Source organism: Microtus pennsylvanicus, chromosome 14 (genome assembly GCF_037038515.1).
Source record: "Microtus pennsylvanicus isolate mMicPen1 chromosome 14, mMicPen1.hap1, whole genome shotgun sequence".
Taxonomy (NCBI): domain Eukaryota; kingdom Metazoa; phylum Chordata; class Mammalia; order Rodentia; family Cricetidae; genus Microtus; species Microtus pennsylvanicus.
In genome coordinates, this window is record NC_134592.1 from 19,318,533 (window position 1) to 19,343,718 (window position 25,186).

General features: G+C 40.8%; 1 protein-coding gene across 4 annotated transcripts in view; it reads right to left on the bottom strand.

The window, feature by feature from the left end:
• Window positions 1-21,888, bottom strand: part of Spata7 (spermatogenesis associated 7) — a 38,840-nt gene extending 16,952 nt beyond the window's left edge. Inside the window, exons 1-4 of one of the 4 annotated variants that reach the window (XM_075947771.1) lie at window positions 21,700-21,868; window positions 15,785-15,859; window positions 13,421-13,516; window positions 7,251-7,298 (exon numbers count right to left, since the gene is read on the bottom strand). In XM_075947771.1, the coding sequence (XP_075803886.1) occupies window positions 7,251-7,298; window positions 13,421-13,516; window positions 15,785-15,859; window positions 21,700-21,718 (238 nt within the window). In that variant the 5' untranslated portion in view covers window positions 21,719-21,868. Of the gene's footprint in view, window positions 1-7,250; window positions 7,299-13,420; window positions 13,517-15,784; window positions 15,860-21,699 lie in introns of all 4 variants that reach the window. The other 3 variants (XM_075947772.1, XM_075947773.1, XM_075947774.1) reach the window with 3 other exon arrangements.
• Window positions 21,889-25,186: the final 3,298 nt, after the last annotated feature.

The window sequence follows — 25,186 nt, forward strand, 5'->3', positions numbered from 1 at the left end:
GGAAGATTCTCACTCCAGCGGGGGATATGAGGCTAACAGCACCATACACAGCTGGTACATCTTTATTGCTCAACATGTTTACACTACTATAAGTGACTAAAATCTGTTGTATGAGGCCGCTTGTTCATTTCTCAGCCACCCAGACTCCCAAAATAATCACACAGAAACTATATTATTTAAATCACTGCTTGTCCAATCTCTTAAGTGTATTGTTAGCTAGCTCTTACATCTAGAATTAACCCATTTCCATTATTTTATATTTTACCACAAGGCTTGTGGCCTACTAGCAAGGTTCTTTCTCCTCTGGTGGCTCCATGGCTTCTCCCTGGCTCTGCCTCCTCCTCCTCTGCCTGCCTGGAACTCCCGCCTTGCCCTAGTCTGCTAAGCCACTGGCTGAAACAGATTTATTCATTAACCAATAAAAGCAACACATAGACAGAAGGACTTCCCATATCATTTCCCCTTTCCTGTTTAAATAAAAAGGAAGGTTTGAACTTTAACATAGTAAAATTTAACATATAACAAAACAGGTATCAAGCAAGAATTACAGTTACAATATTTATATCTACTTTATTTTTTATCATAACTAAGGAAAACTATAACTATTTTCCACCTCTATCAAAGACTCAAAAAGGATATAATATTACCTAAGTAAACAGGAAGTGCATTGTAAGTTACTTCCAAAACTCTAGAATTGTTAGAGACATCCTGCTGCCTGGACAGTCACCCAAGTTCTTCTGTAATGTTGGAGCATCCATCTTCAGCCCACGGGCCCATAGTATCTAGCAGACTTTTCTATGAAGCAAGAAATTTCAAAGACAGTTCCACCTAGATTGGTGGTTTGTCAGTCACTTTCTTCTGTGTCCTGCAGAATGTCTAGCAGTCTCTTTCATGAAGCAGGAACCCCGAAGGACAGTCTCACCTTTAGTCAAGTTCAGCAGTCATTTCTCTATGGGTCCTGCATGTCCAGTTCATCAAGCAGTCCAGGCAAGAGCAGTTTCTTGCCCAAATGGCTAACAAACTCCATAAGAAGTCTCTTTGATGTACATCATCCTCTTGAAGTAGATTGGTGCTGCCAGGAGCACCAATCATGAAAAATCCTAAGTTCTTAAAACATTTTAAATGACATATTCTGTAGTCTTTGAAAGGTTTGAAGAATATCTATCTACCTGAAATATATCTGTATATATATATCTAGAAAACCTACAAGCTTGACTATTATAGATGACTATCTATTAACCTTTATTTCTTTTACATTTCCAAATGAGCTGCACAAACACAATACCTTAATCAAGAGCAGAACACACATACAATAAAATTGACCCAAATCTATATCAATAAGCCAAGATCCATACCAATGCAAGGTATTAACCTCTATATCATATCCCCCTTTAAATGTTAATAAACATTTATAAACAATATTGGAGAATTTGGCCGGAGTTCTCTCCAAACTACTTCCTGCTGTTTATTGGGCAAAGTAATTTTGGGGGTATTCATGAAGACCTTTCAGGTTGTTTTGGTTCATCAAACTACATTAGTCTGGAAGAATTCCACAGGTTCTCATCCTCTGTGGAAACAAAAGTAGAACCTCTTTTCCACAATAACATACCCTTAGACCCAATTCTGAAGTCATGATACCTTTAAAATATATAGGTTGGTTTAGCTTAGCAGCCCATACAATGAAATGTCTCTCTGTCCTTAGCTCCTTCACAGTCAAAATATTCAAAGAAAACACAATAATTACAAAATCCAGACTCTCTGTGTATATTCAATCTTTATGTGGCTTATTTTCTTACCCTATTATTTTTTCTACAAGTTTAATATTTATTTTATTATCTTTACTCCTTTAACCTATAACTGTCTGTACTTTTTTATATTACATTTATTGTCTCCTTCCTCTTTTTCTTCTCTCTCCCAAGCATATGTACATTTTTAAAACACACTGTGTCTTGTTTAGAGGTCTTTTATGTCTGAATCTGTCCTAAAGTGTATTTGTAATCCTTCTTAAAATGCTAAGCGCTTCTTCTTTATTTTTTATTGATTTTTATTGAGCTCTACATTTTTCCTTGCTCTCTTCCCTGCCTCTCAAGTTCCACCTGCTCCAAATTTACTCAGATCTTGTCTTTTTCAACTTCCCATGTAGATTAGATTCATGTATGTCTCTCTTAGGGTCTAGGTTCTCTGGGATTGTGAACTGTTGGCTAGTTTTTTTTTTTTTTTTTTTGCTTTATGTTTAAGAAACACTTGTGAGTGAGTATATATGATAATTGTCTTTCTAAGACAGGGCTACCTCACTCAAAATAATGTTTTCTAGATCCATCCATGTGACTGCAAATTTCAAGATGTCATTATTTTTTTTCTGCTGTGCAGTACTCCACTGTGTAAATGTACCACATATTCCTTATCCATTCTTCAATTGAGGGGCAGTTAGGTTGTTTCCAGGTTCTGTCTATGACAAACAATGCTGTTATGAACATAGTTGAGCACATGTCCTTGTGGCATGGTTGAGCATCCTTTGGATATATACCCAAAAGTAGTATTTCAGGATCTTGAGGTAGGCAGTTTACTAATTTTCTGAGAAATCGCCACACTGATACCCAAAGGGGCTGTACCAGCTTGTACTCTCACCAGCAATGCAGGAGTGTTCCCTTTACCCCACATCCTCTCCAGCATAAGTTGTCATCAGTGTTTTTGATCTTGGCCATTCTTACAGGTGTAAGATGGAATCTCAGAGTTGATTTGATTTGCATTTCTCTGCTAAGGATGTTGAGCATTTCCTTAAGTGTCTTTCAGTCATTTTAGATTCTTCTGTTGAGAATTTTCTGTTTAGGTCTATACTCCATTTTTTTATTGGATTATTTGTTCTTTTGATTACCAATTTCTTGAGTTCTTTGTATATTTTTGAGATCAGACCTCTATCTGATGTGGGGTTGGTGGAGATCTTTTCCCATTCTGTAGGCTGTCGTTTTCTCTTGTTGACAGTGTCCTTTGCTTTACAGAAGCTTTTCAGCTTCAGGAGGTCCCATATATTAATTGTTTCTCTCAGTGTCTGTGCTCTGGAATTATATTTAGGAAATGATTCCCTGTGCCAATGTGTTCAAGTGTACTTCCCACTTTCTCTTCTATGAGGTTAAGTGTGGCTGGCTTCATGTTGAGGTCTTTGATCCATTTGGACTTGTGTTTTTTACATGGTGATAGGTATGGATCTATTTTCATTCTTCTACATGTTGATATCCAGTTATGCCAGCACCATTTGTTAAATATGCTTTCTTGTTTCCATTTGATAATTTTTGGATAAGCACTTCTTAAAAAGCTAAGAGGTGGCATGACTAGGACCAAGGCTACTTTGCCTTTTGGCTCCGCCCAGTCGAACATGGTGGATGCATGTTCACTGCCTCTGCAAGCTGTGTACACTGCCCCAGTTCCAAGTATGCAGCAGGTCTATGTCTCACCATTAAGCAGTTTGTAATATGGTGCTCACAAATCCCATTTGTTTGTGCAGGCAGCACGGCCCAGGAAGCTGCTATTTCAAATAGCATTTTTTTCTTTTTTGTTTGTTTTTGTTTTTTCTGCTACCGCTGAATCAGAAATACCTCCTTTAAGGGAGCTGCAGCATGCTACCAGCTGAAAAAAAAAAAACTGTGGCTAAACTGTGTGTGTGCGTATGTGTCTAGAATTCTTTCCAAATTTTCTCAGGTTATATGTGAATTTAGTCAGTCCCACACTGGTATGCCATTCTGTTGGCAGAAGGCCACTTGTTCGTTCCTGGCTGCCCAGACCATGAAATAATCATGCATAAACTATATTATTTGCAATACTGTTTGGCCAATAGCTTAAGCATCTTTTTAGTTAGCCCATACCTTAATTAACCTATTTCTATTATACCTTAATTAACCCATTTCTATTATTTTATACTTTACCATAAGGCTCATGGTTTACCAGCAAGGTTTTAGCACATCTGTCTCTGGCAGCAGCTCCATGGCTTCTCCCTGACTCCGCCTACTCTCTCCTCCTCTATCTGCCTGGAACTCTCGTCTTGCCCTATTCTGCTAAGCCACTGGCCAAAACAGATTTATTCATTAACCAGTAAAAGCAACACAGAGACAGAAGGACTTCCCATATCAACAATTTATGTGGTTTTTTGTATAAAGAGATTCTAACTAATATGTAAGTTATAGAAATTTGAAACAGACAGTAAAGGAAGGAAAATCACTTGAGCCAGGAGTTCAAGACCAGCTTGAGAGCAACAACTTGTCTCAAGAACAAGCAAAACAACAAAGCCATGCTAACATTTTAGAAACATCTGTAGTCTGGCAGCTGACTTCAGTTCCTTGGTACTGCTCTTCATTAGCAAACACTAGCAGAGAGGTAGTTTCATACTTTGGTGTGCTTTTTCATGGGTGCTGAAGATGGGCAGCAAGCAGTCTCATCCTCTGAGCCACGTGACTCCTGTCCTAGGTTTACTTCTTACAGTGACATCAACGTATCTTACTAGTCAAGAAGCTTACATGAAAATAAGAGCAAGCTTCCCTTATTCCCAAGTATATTTAACAGCATCAGTGCTAACAAGTGAGCACAGGTCTATCTAAACCAAACCACCACTGAAATAACTACACACAAGAATGATTTTTAATGCTATTTGACTTCTCAAGAGGATGTTTTTCTTTCCAATCTGTTTTGAAGTTATCTAACGCATGCATTATTCACTTATCTGCCAGGGGACATTTAGATTGTCTCTGGATCTTGGCTATGAGGAATAATGCTACAGAACATAGGGGTGTGCATATCTGTGTGCCTTACCTGTGTGGGTAAGCATATTGGACATTTTCTTTAAATGTAGTAGGGCCCAACTGACTGTATATGGTGTCAACTTTATGTAGGTGATCTTGAGCTGTATAAGAAAGCAAGCTGGAAAGGCTATCAGCGGCATTCATTTACAGCCTCTGTTTTAGTTCCTACCTCCAGGTTCCTGCCTAGACTTCCCTCAGTTGTGGAGACCCCAAGCTGCTTTTGGTCATGTTTATCACAGCAATAAAACCCTAAGAGAGTTTTTAAAAAATATGAATGAATGAATTTTCCAAATGTTTCTTCTGCATCATGTGGTTCTTCCCTTTTCCTTTGTTAATGTGGTCCAACACACTGATTCATGGTATGTTCAACCATCTTTACACGACCATTTGGTCGTGGTAGAAGTTTCTTTTTAAAAAGTGCTACTGCACTTGCTGATTCAATTGCCTATGGTCTATTCAGGTTTCCACTCTTGGTTCAGTTTTTCTAGGCTATGCATTTCTCAGATTTTATCCAGAATCCATTTATTCTAGATGATCCAGTTTGTTGGTGTGTAACTGCTCACAATAGTCTAGGATCCCTTTTATTTCTGAGGCCTTCTTTCGTTTCTGATTTTCAGTCTTCAGTTTGCCCAAGAGTCTATCAGCTTTGTGTTTTCAGGGAACCAATTTCTGCTTTTTAAAGTGTTCTTGTTTTTCTGTATCTCTTCTGTAATCTTTATTATTTCTTTCCCTCTACTAACTGGGGGCTGCTTTTCCTTTCTACTTTGTTTTCTTTTCCCTGTTTTGTGCTGTGCTGACATGAGGTCTCAAGCACGTGAAGCAAGTGCTGTGCGGTGAGCGCACTACAGCCTCAATTATGTTTCACGTTCCTGAGATTTACACGCAAGTTCTTTGAGATTCCCTTTCTTCTACAGGGTAGCATTTGCACCTTAGCATTGACTGTTGTGTTTTGTTTTCACTTGAGTCAAGCTGTTTTTTAAGGTTTGTTTTGTTTTCATTTGCAGACTGTCTTACTATGAAGCCCAGGCTGGCCCAAGCGTCTAACCCTCCTGTGTTGCCTCCCAGGTGACAGGCGTATACCACCACATTTGATTTCCTGTAGGACTCAAAGTTACTTAGTTCCCAAATTTGTTTTCACATTGTTTTTAATTTTTATTTTAATTAAATTATGGTTAAAAATACTTGGAATGATTTTTATTTTCTGAAATATGTTAAAATTAATTTGTGACTCGATGTGATAAAGCCCATGGATGTTCCATATGTTATTAGAGAAAATGTGCAGCAAATGGGAGGAAAGCTTGGTGTGTTTATCACATTCATTTCATTAATTGTGTTATCTACATCAGCTGTTTCTTTACTGATTATGTTTGGATGTTCTTGCCATTACTGAAAGTGGAGTATGGAATCTATTATCACTGTATTGTTATCAATTTTAGGATTTAGGTTTTTGTCACTATTCACTTTTTATATTCCTGAAGCTCCAATACTGGGCATATATATCTAGACCTTCCTATTGTACCCTTTAATGACTATCATTTTCTCTAGAGAGAGTTTATGACTCAAAGTCTATTTTGGTCAGCATAATGGTATATTGCCGATTTCTTTCTGCTATCATTCCTATGTATTATTATTTCTTCTTATTTTTCATTCAGTGTGTGTGTTTATATCTAAACCAAGACTCCTATAAACAGCATATTACCTTTTTCTATTTCTTTTAAGATTGAGCCAGCCACTGTATACCATTGGAGTGGGAAGTTTAATCTACTTACATTAAAAATATATCTAGAGGGTGAGACTTATCATTTTGCTGTTTCCTATATTTTTTGCAACTGTTTTTTCTTCTATTATTGGATTTTTAAATAAATTATTCTTGAAAACAAGGAGAACATGAGCATTTGAGGGGGTTGGTTCTCGAGATAGGGTTTCTCTGTAGCTTTGGAACCTGGCCTGGAACTAGCTCTTGTAGACCAGGGTGGCCTCGAACTCACAGAGATCCACCTGCCTCTGTCTCCTGAGTTCTGGGATTAAAGGTGTGTGCAACCATTGCCTGGTGAACATTAGCATTTTAAAATCCCTAATCAAACAAAAATAAACCAACAAACCTAACTACCTCAAGACCCCAAGTGTTATATCTGAAGAAACTAAAGGCCTTGCATGTGACTGGTAGAATGTCAAATCATGCAGATGTTAGAGAAAACCCCATGCAAGTTTCCAACAATGCACAAAAAGAATTACTAGGTGTTTCACGGACTTCACTTCTGGGTATATACTCAGAATATCTGTATGCCCACACCACATGTAGACACGTGGTTCCCAGGGGATCACACATGACTGAGGGTGGGTGGATGATAATGTTGACTCTCCTAAACACACATGTATTTAATGTCACTGAAGTGAACACTTAGAAATACAGTAAATCATCATCTTTCTAAAGTGGTATTATGTTCAAAAGTTACTTACATTTGATGCTGGCATTCATACTTAATGGAATTGAGCAGTCCACCGCAGCTGAAAGAGAAAGAAATTTAATAATGCTTTTGATATTTATAAATAATGAGAAACATCAAATGTATAAATCACAAAAATCTCTGCAGACTTGAAGTTCTTTGCTTTTTTATTGTATTTCTGGAGATTAAAAATAAGAACAGCTAAAAAATACTATGTGGGATTAACAGCTCATTAGATAATGCAGAAGAAAATACTGGTGAATATGAAAACATCACAAGATAAACCATAGAAAAAATATATAAGATCGAAAAGAGAATGAACAGAACATGGATGGCCTAAAGCCATGTCTTTACCATACACATCAACGTACTTGAATGGACTCTTAAAGCAAACTGGAAGGAAAAGAACAACATGGTGCATTACACTACCTATTTCAAGACTTAAGGCAAGGCTAGAGAACACAAAGCAGGCTGGTGTGGACAGGAAGGTAGACAAGTAGATAAGGAGATCGAAAGTTAAATCTCAAGACTTATTTATGCATCTGGTTAAATGATGCCAAGACAATTCAGCAGGGAAAAGATAATCTCTCCAGTAATTGATACCAGAAATTTTATATACGAGTAAGCAAAAACCAATACCCTTTTTGTCATACTATATGAAAACTCAAAATGGGCCACAAACTTAAATGAAAAAGCTAAAAGTCGAACACATCTAGGAGAAAACAAATTTAGAAACCCTAAGATTAGAGAATGACTTCTTAAACACATTGCTAGCAACACAAATTTTAAAATATCTGAAAGTTGAACTTTACATGATTTTAATGCTATGATATGCTATTTTCCTCAATTATTTAAAACATAACCTAAACATTTTAAACTCTAGCTCATAAAGCTACACAGTTGAGATCCCATGTCACAAAAAAGTAAATAAACATTAGGTTAAGTCAGCAAAAAAAAAATTAGTGAAATTAAAGTGAAGTTTATAGTAGTTAAACTTGTAGATATTCACAAAGAAGAGATGCTACTCTACACTGGCAACAGAGAGTGTTGGTGAGCACGCAGCATCACGACAACACTCTGGAAGGGATTTGCTTACAAGCTAAATGTACACATAAACATACAGATCTATTCGAGCAAAATAAATTTACTCATGTGAAACGAACCTATGTTCACAACTGTATGTGAACTCTATGGTGACTTCATTTCCTAAAGCTCAAACTGAGTCAAAACAACCCAAATATTCACCAAGTCAGGAATGAATCAATCAGTTACACCAGATTCATTAAATGGAATACTTAAAAAAAATTTTTTTTGGTTATTTTGAGGTGGGTCTCTCTATATAGCCCTGATTGTCCTAGAACTCACTACATAGACCAGGCTAGTCTAGAACTCAGAGATCTCCCTGCTGAGTGTTAGGATTAAAGGCTTGGAACGCCAGTTAGAATAGAATTTATAAAGAAAAATAAATGCAATTAAGGGGTAGAGAGATTGCTCAGCCAGTAAACTACTTGTTATAAAGCATAGGACCTGTGTTCTACCCTAAAACATGTACAAAAGTCAGGCATGGTGGTGCACACTAAGAACCTCGGTGCTGGGGAAACAGGCAGATCCTCAGGGCTTATGGCCAGCGAGCCTACCTTAAGGGGTGCGCTTCAAGCCAGGGAAAGACTGTCTCAAAAAGAAGGAAGGACATCTGAGGACATCCTCTGGCCTCCACACACACACACACACACACACACACACACACACACACACACACACACGCACACACACACACCACAAACCCCATCACAAAACTAAGAAAGAAATATTGATAAACATAACACAGATGCCTCAAAGTATTGTGCACACTGAAAAAAGCCAGATCAAAAGTATAAATACGTATTATTCATTAACATAAAATTCTAGAATAGGCAAGACTATAGGAAAAGCGAGTAGATACTAGCTTCGGGGATCTGAGGGGAAGTGACTGACTGTAGAGATAGGAGGGGGAACTTTTTGAGATGGTGGAAAAGTCCCATACCAGGATTAGCACACTGTTATTGTAGGGCAGAGAATAAATGTTTCTGCTTTGCCAAGTGACACAGCTGGTCACAACTAGCTGACTTTGTATTTCAGTACAAAGGCTGCCATAGCCAGTATAAAAAGAATGAACACGACTGTGTTATGAACAGTAAATTCAAGTATCATTCTATTTTCAAATGCTACAAATACCATCCTTTTATTTTTTTTCAAGCATCAATTTGAAATAAGCACAGCAGTCTTTGCTCATGAACTGAACAAAAGCAAGTGGCAGGAAGACTGACATACATGCACAGTTAAATGGCCTCTAGTTTACAGTGAACATGGTAGTGCTTATAGAGACAGAATTTTCAAAGGATTGCCCTGCGTACTTATAACTAGTGTGTTTTAGTCTACGTAAGTTATGTCCTAATAAAATCAATGACAGAAGGAAAAATAGCAGCCAGAATCATCTTTGTATAACTTCCCAAGTGAAAAGCAGGTTATAAAATTATACTAAGGACAAATATCTAGCTGGGCATGGCGGCATGACATATGTAGTATCTAGCTGGGCATGGCGGCATGACATATGTAGTATCTAGCTGGGCATGACATATGAAGTATCTAACTGGGTATGGTGGCATGACATATGTTGTATCTAGCTGGGCATGGCGGCATGACATATGTAGTATCTAACTGGGTATGGTGGCATGACATATGTAGTATCTAGCTGGGCATGGCGGCATGACATATGTAGTATCTAACTGGGCATGGTGGCATGACATATGTAGTATCTAGCTGGATATGGTGGCATGACATATGTAGTATCTAGCTGGGCATGGCGGCATGACATATGTAGTATCTAACTGGGCATGGTGGCATGACATATGTAGTATCTAGCTGGGCATGGCGGCATGACATATGTAGTATCTAGCTGGGCATGGCGGCATGACATATGTAGTATCTAGCTGGGCATGGCGGCATGACATATGTAGTATCTAACTGGGTATGGTGGCATGACATATGTAGTATCTAGCTGGGCATGGCATATGTAGTATCTAGCTGGGCATGGTGGCATGACATATGTAGTATCTAGCTGGGCATGGTGGCATGACATATGTAGTATCTAACTGGGTATGGTGGCATGACATATGTAGTATCTAGCTGGGCATGGTGGCATGACATATGTAGTATCTAGCTGGGCATGGTGGCATGACATATGTAGTATCTAACTGGGTATGGTGGCATGACATATGTAGTATCTAGCTGGGCATGGTGGCATGACATATGTAGTATCTAACTGGGTATGGTGGCATGACATATGTAGTATCTAGCTGGGCATGGCGGCATGACATATGTAGTATCTAACTGGGCATGACATATGTAGTATCTAGCTGGGCATGGCAGCATGACATATGTAGTATCTAACTGGGTATGGTGGCATGACATATGTAGTATCTAACTGGGCATGACATATGTAGTATCTAGCTGGGCATGGCGGCATGACATATGTAGTATCTAGCTGGGCATGGCGGCATGACATATGTAGTATCTAACTGGGCATGACATATGTAGTATCTAGCTGGGCATGGCAGCATGACATATGTAGTATCTAACTGGGTATGGTGGCATGACATATGTAGTATCTAGCTGGGCATGACATATGTAGTATCTAACTGGGCATGGCGGCATGACATATGTAGTATCTAACTGGGTATGGTGGCATGACATATGTAGTATCTAACTGGGCATGGCGGCATGACATATGTAGTATCTAACTGGGTATGGTGGCATGACATATGTAGTATCTAACTGGGCATGACATATGTAGTATCTAACTGGGTATGGTGGCATGACATATGTAGTATCTAACTGGGCATGGCGGCATGACATATGTAGTATCTAACTGGGTATGGTGGCATGACATATGTAGTATCTAACTGGGCATGACATATGTAGTATCTTACTGGGTATGGTGGCATGACATATGTAGTATCTAACTGGGCATGACATATGTAGTATCTAACTGGGTATGGCGGCATGACATATGTAGTATCTAACTGGGTATGGTGGCATGACATATGTAGTATCTAACTGGGCATGGCGGCAAGACATATGTAGTATCTAACTGGGTATGGTGGCATGACATATGTAGTATCTAACTGGGCATGACATATGTAGTATCTAACTGGGTATGGCGGCATGACATATGTAGTATCTAACTGGGTATGGTGGCATGACATATGTAGTATCTAGCTGGGCATGGCGGCATGACATATGTAGTATCTAGCTGGGCATGACATATGTAGTATCTAACTGGGCATGGCGGCATGACATATGTAGTATCTAACTGGGCATGGTAGCATGACATATGTAGTATCTAGCTGGGCATGACATATGTAGTATCTAGCTGGGCATGGTGGCATGACATATGTAGTATCTAACTGGGCATGGCAGCATGACATATGTAGTATCTAGCTGGGCATGGTGGCATGACATATGTAGTATCTAGCTGGGCATGGTGACATGACATATGTAGTATCTAGCTGGGCATGGTAGCATGACATATGTAGTATCTAGCTGGGCATGGCAGCATGACATATGTAGTATCTAACTGGGTATGGTGGCATGACATATGTAGTATCTAGCTGGGCATGGTGGCATGACATATGTAGTATCTAGCTGGGCATGGTGACATGACATATGTAGTATCTAGCTGGGCACGGTGGCATGACATATGTAGTATCTAACTGGGCATGGCAGCATGGCATATGTAGTATCTAGCTGGGCATGGTAGCATGACATATGTAGTATCTAGCTGGGCATGGTGGCATGACATATGTAGTATCTAGCTGGGCATGGCAGCATGGCATATGTAGTATCTAGCTGGGCATGACATATGTAGTATCTAGCTGGGCATGGCGGCATGACATATGTAGTATCTAGCTGGGCATGGTAGCATGACATATGTAGTATCTAGCTGGGCATGACATATGTAGTATCTAGCTGGGCATGGTGGCATGACATATGTAGTATCTAGCTGGGCATGGTGGCATGACATATGTAGTATCTAGCTGGGCATGGTGGCATGACATATGTAGTATCTAGCTGGGCATGGCGGCATGACATATGTAGTATCTAGCTGGGCATGGTAGCATGACATATGTAGTATCTAGCTGGGCATGGCGGCATGACATATGTAGTATCTAGCTGGGCATGGTGGCATGACATATGTAGTATCTAGCTGGGCATGGTGGCATGACATATGTAGTATCTAGCTGGGCATGGTGGCATGACATATGTAGTATCTAGCTGGGCATGGTGGCATGACATATGTAGTATCTAGCTGGGCATGGTGGCATGACATATGTAGTATCTAGCTGGGTATGGTGGCATGACATATGTAGTATCTAGCTGGGCATGGTGACATGACATATGTAGTATCTAACTGGGCATGGTAGCATGATACATGCTATCATGGGAGCCCAAAGCACAACACTGAGGTAAGGCCAGCCTGGGTTTTATATTGAGACCATGCTTTTTTAAAATGTAAACAGAGAGAGGGCCTAGGAAGACAGCACAGTCACTAATGTGTTAGTTATGAAAGCACAAGGACCTCCAGACACGAGGACTCCAGCATCCACAGAAAAAGTAGGCATGGCAGCACTGTTGTACTCCCAGCCCTGGGGAGATGGAGACGGAAGATCTCTGGGGCTTGCTGGCTAGCTAGTCTAGCCTTGTCATGACAAATCCAAGGACTCAGTGAGAGACGCTCTCTAAAATAGAGTGGACGGCTCTCAACAAATGACACCTAAGGTGGACCTCTGGCTTCTATATGCATATGCACATATACACACATATGTATCTGAATACATGCTTGTTCACACACATACCCAAACATGCCCCAATACACACTCATAAAATTTTAAACAGAAATAGAAAACTCATCAATATCTAACAACAAAATAATACTAGAGGAATACACTAAATGAGCTGTCTAGGCATCATGTGGTTGTAAACACTAACAAAACGTGTCATCGACACTCTCAGTCGTCGGCATCGCACTCTAAGAAACAAATCCTCTTTGAGATAATGTATTGACTTTGGCCACAGGTCTGTCATAATGAGAAGTGAAGCTGGGGTTTAAATCAGCACAGAAAATTCAAATTTGCACATTTTTACCTTTGGCTGAAAGGATTTTATTATAGTGAACAGCCATGTGATTCTTGACCAGCTGGAGAGTGGTTAGTCTGAGAGAGGAGGAGTCAGTGCAAAAAGCTAAAAATTAAAACATATTTAATCATTACATATTTAAACTTTAATACAACATCACAAAATCCACAGTTCCTGAAGTCATCCTTAGTCGTGTTCTGGAGTTCACGGGAGGAGGCTGAGAGCACATGTGCAGGCTGCAGTACCCAGCCCTCATCTCGCCCTGCTAACACTGATTAGCAACTCACCACTTGGGTTCAAACCTCCTCAAGAATTAAGCTTTATAGGCTTGAGAATTTGGAAAAGAAATTCTAGAATATAATCAATGAAAATAATCTAGACTATAATCTATTAATAGATTGATAATTTTCATCTACTATTGATAGAATTGGTTACTATCTATTTAATATGTTTTTATTTTATAACTAAAAGTCTTTAGTCACTTGCTTGCCTATGAACAGATGACTGAGCTTGGGAAATCAAACAAACCCCAAATCCCAACACCATCTACAAAAATTTTGTTCTGAGAGACACAAGATCCACAGACTGCTTTAAGCACAGGCACAGAAAATCTATGCTGTTCAACTTTTCCTCCTCCACCCAGATTGTTTAAAGGAACTCTTAGAAGCAGCGAACACCAACACAAGTATAAAGTCCTGTGCAGACATACTTTTAAACATTAACACTTTTTTGCAGGTGTATGTGTATGATATGTGTGCATTTCCAGATGTGGGTGCACACAGGTGTGCAAGGGTGTGTGTGTGTGTGTGTGTCAGTTGGTGCCGGGAATCTTCCTTGATCACTCTCATCTCATTTATGGAAGTAGGATCTTTCATTGGAAGCCAGACTGGCCGACAAGGCTCGTCTACCAGCCAGCTGCTTGGGGCATCCCATCTCCGTCTCCCCAGGCAGGCGGGCTGTCACTCCCACCATGCATTTATATGGACTTTTGGGATCCAACTCTCAAATTTGCACAGCACGAGCTTTGGCTATTTGTCCAGCGAGCTGTTTCTCTAGCCCCTGAAAAGATTTTGAGAAGTCAAATGAGCTTATGCTTGAAAAAATTCAACCATGAAATAGAATAGGGCTTGAAAAACAAGGGGCTTTCCTACACTGAAACTTAGATTCCCCTCCTAGATTTATCCTTTAGTATTTCCAATAAATCCTTTTAGGGAACCTGCATACCATAAGCATGTTACTGTGGGAGACATGCCTGGAGGAGCACTTGCCTTCACTGTTCCACTCCCTCTGGCAGGAAAAACCTTTGAAGCCATTATTACCACCATTTGGTAGATGTGGAAATTGAGGCACAGAGCTGTGTCACATTCCTCACAAAGGGTGAGGTGCTGACTGGCTCTGCAAGTGCTTTCTTAGAGTTAGCAAACACACTGCACTCTCCACTCTGCTCTTCTGTCTAGGTTTTAGTCTGGTTTCAGAGTGTGCGTGTGTTTTCCTGAAGATTAATCTAGGGTCTTGCACACACTATGCAAACACTCTAGCCTGAGCGATATTCCCAGCACTCCTTTTACTTTTTATTTTGAGAAAGGATCTCATTAAGTTCCCAGAATGGCCCTGACCTCACTCTGTAGCCCAGGCAAGCCATAAACTTGGTATTCCCCTGCCTCAGCCTTCCAGATACTGGTATTCCAAGTTTGTGCCACCAGGCATTGCTTCAAAGGCTTTTTATTTGTTTTTTTTTTAAAATCAGTTTTCATACCTGTTTCTATGTATACACAGTGGTACAAAGAAATACAATGAAGTAATTGAAAATTTCATTTCTTGATATTTAGGCGGGACAGTATGAAGGATTTTTCATGGAAATAAGGAAAATAGGTTTCGTAAAACCTATGCCAAAGGCTTTCAGAAGTTATAATAACAAAAATTATTTTAGAGTTAACACTACAATTTTACTCTGAAAACCTTAAAACATAAATGCATCACAGGCCACAGAGACTCAGAAACCCATAAATGTCAGCTGAGACTCTATCCAAGTTTTCTCTACACAGCTTTTCTTTAGGATTGTCTTTGTTCTTGATAACCATCATTTCCAAGGAAGGCACGGCTTAAACCAGACCTGGTGCTGGCAAAAGCAGCCCCTGGCTGTAGCAGGGCGGGAAGCAGGAGGCAGCTATGTCCACATTCAAGCAGGGCACAGTAAGAGTTTGAAATTAGGACCTCCTAAATGTGTCTAAAGAATACCTACACCATTTGATTCTAATTACTAATGTGAGGTACAAGTGTTCATTAGGAGAACTGTTTCATCAGGTCATGTGATTTCCCAGCACAGAAAACGGTGAGTCTTTCAATGCAGCCAGTTTTAAGTAGCTCACTTACCATTGCTCTTGGTGCTCAAGTGTCCTGTAAATAGGCATGGTGGACTGTATCTGGGGAGGACAGAGGCTGCTCTGACTTTCAACAACAATAAAAACCACGAATTAGGACACGTGAAACACAACGTTCACAAAGAACAATATAGAATATTTTAAAAATAACACATTTCATTTTTAAACAAAGTTGTGAAAACTTTTATTCGGCTAAGCATAGTGGTGCACACCTTTAAACCCAGCAGTTGGAAGGCAGAGGCAGGCAGACCTCTGTGAGTTTCAGGACAGCTGGGTCTACACAGGGTTCAGATCCAGCCAGGGCTATATAATAAGACCATGTCTCAAAACAAAATAAAACCAAACCACAAGCCATGTTACTACCAGCAGTAATATATCAAAAGCAAAAATCCTATGACCAGAGATTCAACCTTTCCATTTTGGGGAAAATAAAACAGGGCTGGGGAGATTATGGCCATCACAGAAGTACCAAAGACTTGACTTTGGAATCCATATAAATATAAAAAGCCAGGCATGGCAGCACGTGCTTGTAACTCCAGCCTTGGAGTGGCCAGGGGTGGGCACAGATAGCCAGCTCCTTGGCAGTGACAACCACACTAGATGAATCAATGAATTCAAAAGTTCATTAACTGATGGTTTTAACTGTCAGCTTGACACAATCTAGATTTACCCGTGAAACGTCTCAAAGAAGAAATGCCTAGATCACATTAGCCTGGCCCTGACTGTGAGGAATATCTGAGCTGAACAGAGAATTCTCAACAGAAGAACTTCAAATGGCCAAAAGACACTTAAGGTCATGCTCAACTTCCTTAGCGATCAGGGAAATGCAAATCAAGACAACTTTAAGATACCATCTTACACCTGTCAGAATGGCTAAAATAAAAAACACCAATGATAGCCTTTGCTGGAGAGGTTGTGGAGAAAGGGGTACACTCACCCATTGCTGATGGGAATGCAAACTTGTACAACCACTCTGGAAAGCAGTGTTTCGGTTTCTCAGGAAATTCGGGATCAACCTACCCCTGGATCCAGCAATACCACTCTTGGGAATATACCCAAGAGAGGCCGTATCATACAACAAAAGTATATGCTCAACTATGTTCATGGCAGCATTGTTTGTAATAGCCAGAACCTGGAAACAACCTAGATGCCCTTCAACGGAAGAATGGATGAGGAAAGTATGGAATATATACATATTAGAGTATTACTCAGCAGTAAAAAACAAGGACTTCTTGAATTTTGCATACAAATGGATGGAAATAGAAAACACTATCCTGAGTGAGGTAAGCCAGACCCAAAAAGAGGAACATGGAATGTACTCACTCATATTTGGTTTCTAGCCATAAATAAAGGACATTAAGCTTATAATTCATGTTCCTAGAGAAGCTAAATAAGAAGGTGAATCCAAAGACAAACACATAGGCATCCTCATGAATATTAACCTTCATCAGGCGATGAAAGGAGACAGAGACAGAGATCCACATTGGAGCACCGGACAGAAATCTCAAGGTCCAAATCAGGAGCAGAAGGAGACGGAGCACGAGCAAGGAACTCAGGACCGCGAGGGGTGCACCCACACACTGAGACAATGGGGATGTTCTATCGGGAACTCACCAAGGCCAGCTGGCCTGGGTCTGAAAAAGCATGGGATAAATTTGGACTAGCTGAACATAGCGGACAATGAGGAATACTGAGAACTCAAGAACAATCGCAGTGGGTTTTTGATCCTACTGCACGTACTGGCTTTGGGGGAGCCTAGGCAGTTTGGATGCTCACCTTACTAGACCTGGATAGAGGTGGGTGGTCCTTGGGCTTCCCACAGGTCAGTGAACCCTGATTGCTCTTAGAGCAGATGAGGGAGGGAGACTTGATGGGGGAGGGGGAGGGAAATGGGAGGCAGTTGCGGGGAGGAGGCAGAAATCCTTAATAAATAAATAAATAAAATATCATGATCCAAAGCAAAAAAAAAGAAAAAAGAAAAAAAAGAAGTGTGTGTGTGTGTGTGTGTGTGTGTATGTGTACACTTGCAACACTAGTGTTTTTGGAAGCCAGAAGCATTAGATCCCAAGCTGAAGTTCAAGGATTCGAGCCTGTAAGGAGATGCTGAGAATCACTCTTGAGTCCTCTGCAAGAACAGTGCTCTGAACTGCTGAGCCATCTCTCCAGCCACAAAGGAATTCCCTTAATTATGCTAACTGCAGTCAAAAGACCGAGCTGAATGAAGTCAGTCCCATTTCAGGGGCCAGGCAGTGAACTAAGAAACTGCGCTGAGCAATAAACACATATGCCCTTGCTCCTCTCTGCTCTTGACTGGCTGTGACTAGTGCTTCAAGCTTCCTGCTGTGGCTCCCATATTTTATCACAGCAACAGAAATAAAACTAAAGCAGAGGGAGACCCTACTTAGGAAATAAGGGTAGAGAAACCCTGAGGAAAGACACCAGCCCTTAGCTTCAGACCTACACACATGCACACATGTGGAGCATTTTCTGTATGGGGCTGCAAGCTGAGCAAGTGCTCTACCGCTGAACTGTTTTAAAACTAAGTTATTTTAAGAACAGTTTACTCTGAGCCTTCAGTTTTACTAGGTCAAGTGATAAGATATCAGTTATGTCATGTGATAAATACTGATTTTATTGTGTTCACTACTAAACCATTAAGTGTTTTGTTTTGAGGTAATACATATTTTGGGTTATATTTATCAGTTTTTCTTTGAGATTAGGTCTTCCTATACTACCCAAGCTAGTCTTGAATTCCTGATCCTGCTTCTGCCTTCCAGGTAGTCAGAATTACATACACACAAATGTACCCAACTAAATGCTATATTTAAAGAGAATTCCAGTAATGTAAAAATAGTGTCTAGTCTTTGAGACTGCATGAAATTAGAAAATTACAGAGCTCATCATAAAATAATTTCTTTCTCCAAAATGTAATTGTATGTTCACCACAGCAGGGCAGTGGTGGCGCACACCTGTAATCTCAGCACTCCGGAGGCAGAGGCAGGTGGATCTGTGGGTTCAAGGCCAGCCTGGTCTATAAAGAAAGTTCCAGGACAGCTACAGCTGTTACACAGAGAAACCCTCTCTGAAAAACAAAACAGAAAAATCTTTAAAACAAAATAAAACAAAACAGAGTTTTAGTGTTAATGTAAGCAGTGTGCAGGGTCATTTCTTGCTCATGTATTTACATCAAGATGTGTACTTATTGGTTCCTAACATTCCTAACAGATAAATGTCATGTTAAAACTCACAGAGCTGAAGGGAGGAACAGATGGCTCGTATCGTCTGAGCCCTCTCTCAGGAGCTGCGCCCTTGAATGGGGTGTATTTTTCTGTTTACATGACTTTTGTTTTGCACAGTGCAAATATACAGGTAATACTGTAGTAACTATATCTACTGCTTTCAATATATGAAACACATATATAATAGTATATATAACTTTTTTATTTCTATAACTACTTTTATAACTGTTTAACAATTCTTTATACTCCTCATTTAAATCACCCCAGACACAATTTCTATATCCTGATTGGATCCAGAATGATCCAAAAGTAGTCTCAAACCAAATGGCCAGAAAAAGAACATTCTCTGAACTAATACTAAAAATTGGTGCGTGAGATTGATGGTCTTTCAGGACAGTCAAATTGTTCAGCTTGGCTTCCTATATAATTTGATTTTACTAATAAGTGGAAGAAAACTCACTGGGGGTGGGGGGGGGGAGATGTTTCAGTATTTTCCCCAAATTGCTGGAAATTTAGGAATAGGTCATTTATAAAAGTATCTCCATGGGAGCAACAGATTAAGAAATCTTTCCTAGTCCCTTTTCAGCTAGCTGTCCTAACAAGTTACCTGTCTCCTCTTGCTTTTCCAGCATAGGTCACTGATAATACAAAGGACGGTGGACCAATAGTCTTAATTTTCTCCCCTCCTTCCTCCCATTAGACGTTGGTAACAAAGTCTTACAGTATATCAAGTTGAGTTCCCCATTTTACAAACAACTAAGGCTCGGGAAAGTAAAGTAACTGGCAGAAGAAGATCTCATTAGCCAATATCAAAGACGAGAAACAAGACCTATTGTTTTTCAAGCTGGTAGCTTTTTGCTACATCACAACTCTGAAGGCTGAACCTACAAAAAATGTGATTACTGAAAGCAACTGAGAAACTTTCCCTCAGGTATATTTAGTATTTTATGTTCTGAAATGCCTAAAGGAACTAACGAAATTTAAAAGACATTTACTTTTAATTAAAATTAAGCATTTAAGCTTCAGCTAAATTAATGGTTACTTAAAAATAATATGTGATTAATAACAATTATAGTTACTTATTTATAGTATATGAAAACTAGCCCAGATGTTTGAATATAACATTTATAGTGAGGTAACTCAGACCCCGAAAGACAAATATATGTACTCAGTCATAAGTAGATAACAGACATAAAACAAAAGACAAACAGCCTACAGGCCACAACCCCAAAGAACCTAGGAAACAAAGAGGACCCTAAGAGAGACATACATGGATCCACCTAGGAAGAGGAAAGAAGACAAGATCTCCAGAGTAAAGTGGCAATGTGGAAGGCAAGGGGAAGGGTGGAAGGTGGAGGGGAGTGGGAAAAAAATGTATACCACATTCCTATCCAAACAATTAAAATGAGAAGGATTTAATAAAAAAATAAAAAGAATATAACATTTATTTTACAAGTTCAAAGCTAGAAACAATGATATTACTATATATTATGGGCTAAGAGTGAAGCCACTTGGGTAAGGTATAAAGTATAAACCCTTTTACATTTGCCACTTAAAAATAAATACCCTAAACTTACTAAGCCTATTAATGTACAAATGCCCCCACCTATACTGCACAAGTAAAAGAATTAACTCAGGGGTTTTACATTCTTGGTCTGGGTTCAAAGCTTGCTCTGTCACCTACTGTGACACTGAGAGATTATTTACAATCTTTTCTTCTATTTCAAAACATGAATAACACCTATTTAACAAGATTTGTGTGCGTATACTAGACAGGTGTTTGGTTATGCGTAGAACATAGCAAAGGTTTGTTTTGTTTTGTAACCATTTCTGAAGACCATTAGAGCATTTTGGTTTGCTTCTTCTAGAACTTAGGTTAGTGTGGCGTCTGAATATCCTGTCGACCGACTTTCTACACTAGACTTAGTTTGACCCATTATTTTAAAATAAAGTTGAAAGCGAGACTTAATTCAAGATACCATCAGCAGATCGATTCTTAAGTCCTATGGAAGAATACTTGCTTAGACTGTGGAGCTCCAACTTTGATTGGGATGATTTATGGATAGGGGTCACCAACAACTTCATATACTCCACTTGTCTCAGAGTAAGTATACACTGAGATTATGGGTAGTCTTGGGCTAGTAAACATTCAGTCCACCAACCAGCCACACTGTAAGATTATTACAAATGAGGTATCCCAGCTCACCACCTTGGAGGATCGAACTATATAACCAGTTTTGGGTGAGTCAGTTCTTGGGGAAGTGACTGGGAGACTTCATGCACCTCTAAGTACTTAGAATGAGCCAGGAGCTTGCCACATATTATCTGCACTTAATCCCCAGGAACTCCGTGGCGTGGGATTTTTTTCCCCTACGTTCGAGATGAGGAAACGGGGGTCGTTTCTGGGAAAGAGGCCGGCCTGATCTGGGGCTCACATAGGACTTTAAAGGTCATGGTTGGTCTTCTGTCTAGATGATACCGAGGTGACACAGGATCAAGGGATGGATGCAAGGCAAGGCCATAAAGCAGATCAATGAAACGGTCAAGCGGGGCTCCCCCAGGACCCCCCGGCCTGTCCAGCTCCAGTCATCACCCCGCGACACTGGAGAAGGAGCTGGCAGGCCACCGGAAAGGCCAGGGGGCGGCCTGAACCCGCGCAGCCTCTTACCTCTCCGGCTGCCATCCATGCTTAGTATTCCTGCAGCCTTCGCGGGGGACGCTCTGCGTCCCCTCGGTTCTTAACCCGGCCTGGCCCCCGCAGTAGAGATTTGGAAAGACCAGCCTGCGGGGGCCCGCAGCAGCCACAGAGACCGTTGCCAAGTCGGTTGCTAAGGGCCAGCTCTGAGGCGGCCGATTATGACGTCACACCAAGGGGACGCGTGCTCCCAAGCCCCGCCCCGCCCGCTCCCCGAGGCTTTCCAGGTTTCAGCCGGAAGGCAGCGGGCTGGAAAAGGGGCGCTGGTGCCAATCCGTTGCTCTGCCAGTCACCCAGAGTGAATTGCTGTCAGGGAGGAGCGTCACTTCTGTGTCTGTCACCATCCCACTTTTTACATAGGTGGCTGGGATTCGAATCAGGACCTTAAACTTTCGGAACAGGCGCACTTGACCAGGGAGGCATCTCCAGCAACCCCTATCTTAGTTCCTAAACGTGACTTTGACTTTCCTTTCTGCATTCTGTGTCCCTTACCTGCTGTCCTCACTCTCCCTTTATCTCAAAGCTACAAATCCCGTTTCGTTTTGAATGGAAGAGGGCTGTGAGAAAAAGGTCAATCTGTTCGCGGCTCTCTACAAGTTGTTTATTTTGGCAGTAGTTCTGTGTGAATCCTTGGAAATAAGATCATAATGGGGTGGAGGGCGTGCAGAAGCATCTCGCCACGCTGGGTTTCTTAGCAACCCGTTCTTGAACTTTTGGGCAGGATGCGTAAGTCTTTGTTATTAGATAAGTTCCTGGACTCTGTGTCCTGGACTCTACCCACTAGAAAGTAAAAAACAACCCTCTCATTGCAACCAAACTCCTGACAATCAAAAATCTCGCTAGATATTACCGAAGGTTGCCTGGGGAGGAAATTGCATCCTGTCTGAGAACCTCTGTTATCATTGAAAAAAAAAATTGCTGGATTCTGAGTAAGATCTGCTGAATCTTGAGCTTTTTTATATTATGGTTGATTTTAGTGGCAACTTGCCATAAGTTACAATCTCTGGAATAGGGAAATTGTCCTGATTGCTTTAAGGGATTTGGAAGACCCACTCTGAATGTGGGTACTACCTTCTGTAGCTGTCTAGATTTTAAGGTCATGGCAGAAAAGGGAGATAGAGCATGTCTTGCTGTCTTGGCTTTTCTTCATGGTGCCCTGTTGCTGGAACAACAACGTGGAGAACCAGTTTCCCACCAGGAACTAAGGACCAGCAGCTCTCCAGGAGTCTTTCAGGGTTTGGCACCAGATGGGGACTGCGAGGCACCCAGCCTTGGGAACTGAGCATCAACTGAATTGCCAGCTTCCCCAGTGAGAGAATCACTGTGGGCTACTGAGGCACCTGAGGATAGAGAAACTACTGCGTTCTCAGCCTCTCAGGTGGCATTCAGCTGATTTTGCTGTTTTAATGTAAGCTGACTTAAGTTCACACACACACACACACACACACACACACACACACACACACACACACACCATTGGTTCTGTCCCTCTAGACAACCATGACTAAAACAAACTGGTACCAGGAGTGGTTCTGGAGGAACAGAAATGTGGGCATGAGTTTCTCTAGTGGTCAGGGTAGTAACTGGAGGTAGCTCTTCAACTGGATGAAATGTTAAGCTTATTAAAGATTCTTTCGGGAGCATGGAGAACACTTAATAGTCCATGGTGTGAACCATTCCAAGAACTTAGACACGTGCGTTTGATGCTCTCAATCCACCACCTCCTGTGAGCTATAAAGAATTTAATGACTGTATAAAAATCTTTTAGCTTGTGGAAAAATAAGGAAAATGATGCTTCTGGCTGATTCCATTTAGCGTCTTTGGACAAAATTAGAAAAGAGAAAAGAAACAAAAAGAAAAGAAGCTGTGATAAAATTGACCAGATCCAGATGCACCCAAACAATCTCAAGTTTCCTAAGTGTGCCCTGAAATAGAATCGTGTAGCCTCAGAGCTTGAGTTTCAGAGCAAACACAGCCCTGTTATAGGATTAGTTGACTTACAATGTGAAAATTATTTCCTAGACTCAAAGTGTGTTAACAGTTAAAGTGAGGCATTGACTGGAAGAGAATGGGACCCTGTGACTTGGGATGGTAGTGTGGGAGAGGACCCTAAGGAGGTGGAGGATGTTGACTCCTCAGATTCTGCTGGGCTCACTCTGCTTGAGGAATCCTTTCAACCCTTAGCAGAGGCTACATCCCCACCCTAATTCCACCCCCTTCGTTGTTGCCCTCTCTGTCTGAGGAAACCGATCCTGCCTCTTTTGCAGAGCAGGTGATGACATTATCTAAAGGAGATGTCAGAAAGAACAGTGCTGATTTCCCCCAGGAGCCACCTGTCATTGCCTCTAGACCCGTCACTTGAGGGCTAGGTTAAGCGGCCCCCAGAGATGAGAATGAAAGTGTGGTCTGTGAAGAGGTATGCTATGCCACTAAAGAACTTGATGAGTTTGCTAATTCATTCAAGCAGAAGTCTGGAGACTATTTGCTAGAACGGACTTTAAAGGGTGAGATAACGGGAAGAGGTCAATTGAGACAGTGCCTCCATCAGTTTACCCTGTAAGCAAGTGTGTGGGAGCATTTTCAGGCTTAATGATTGAGCGTGAGAGCCCAGCCCACTTTGGACAGTGCTATCCCTGGGCAGGTGGTTCTAGGTTGTAGAGAGAAGCAAATCGAGCAAGCCACGAGGAGCAAGTCTGTATGTAAGTAGTGTTCTTCCATGGCCAGCATCTAGGTTCCAGCCTTGAGTTCCAGTCCTGACTTTCCTTTATGATGAACTGTGAATTTTAAGATGAAATAAACTTATCCCTGAGTGGCTTTTGGTCATAATGCTTAACCATACCGGTAGAAATCAAACTAAGACAACTTACAAGTTTGTTCATGAATTAAATTTTAAGCTTGGCTGAGTCACAGGTCCCTGTTTTTGTAAATGAAAGGGATGGTGGAAATTGTGTAAATACAAGTATTATGATACGAATCATGGCTGACCAAGAAAATGTGGTGTTATACAAATACCAGGTTTCTTTTTTAAGACTTCTGTCTCAGAAGAGCCAAGCGAGGAGAGTGAGACTTAAGGGAAGTAAATCAGAAATCCTATAACAATAAAAGGGAAAAAAATCACCCAGAATCCCAGTCATAACAACATCTAGAGCAGTGATTCTCTAAGACATAGGGAGGAGAGAACACTGGACTTGAAATGTGATGATTGTGTATCTGCAACATGTAGGATGATACAGACTAAGGGGACAAAGGGGACTGGAACTGTGGCTCAGCCATCAGGACCATCTTCTGGTCTTTCAGAGGACCCAAATTCAGTTGACAGCAACCACATCAGGTAGCTCACAACTACCTGTAACTCTAGCTTTGGAGGATCAGAAATGTTTGGCTTCCAATGACACCTGCACTGGTGTGTGCTCACCCACACACACGCACACACACACACATTCTCACAGATAAAAATAAA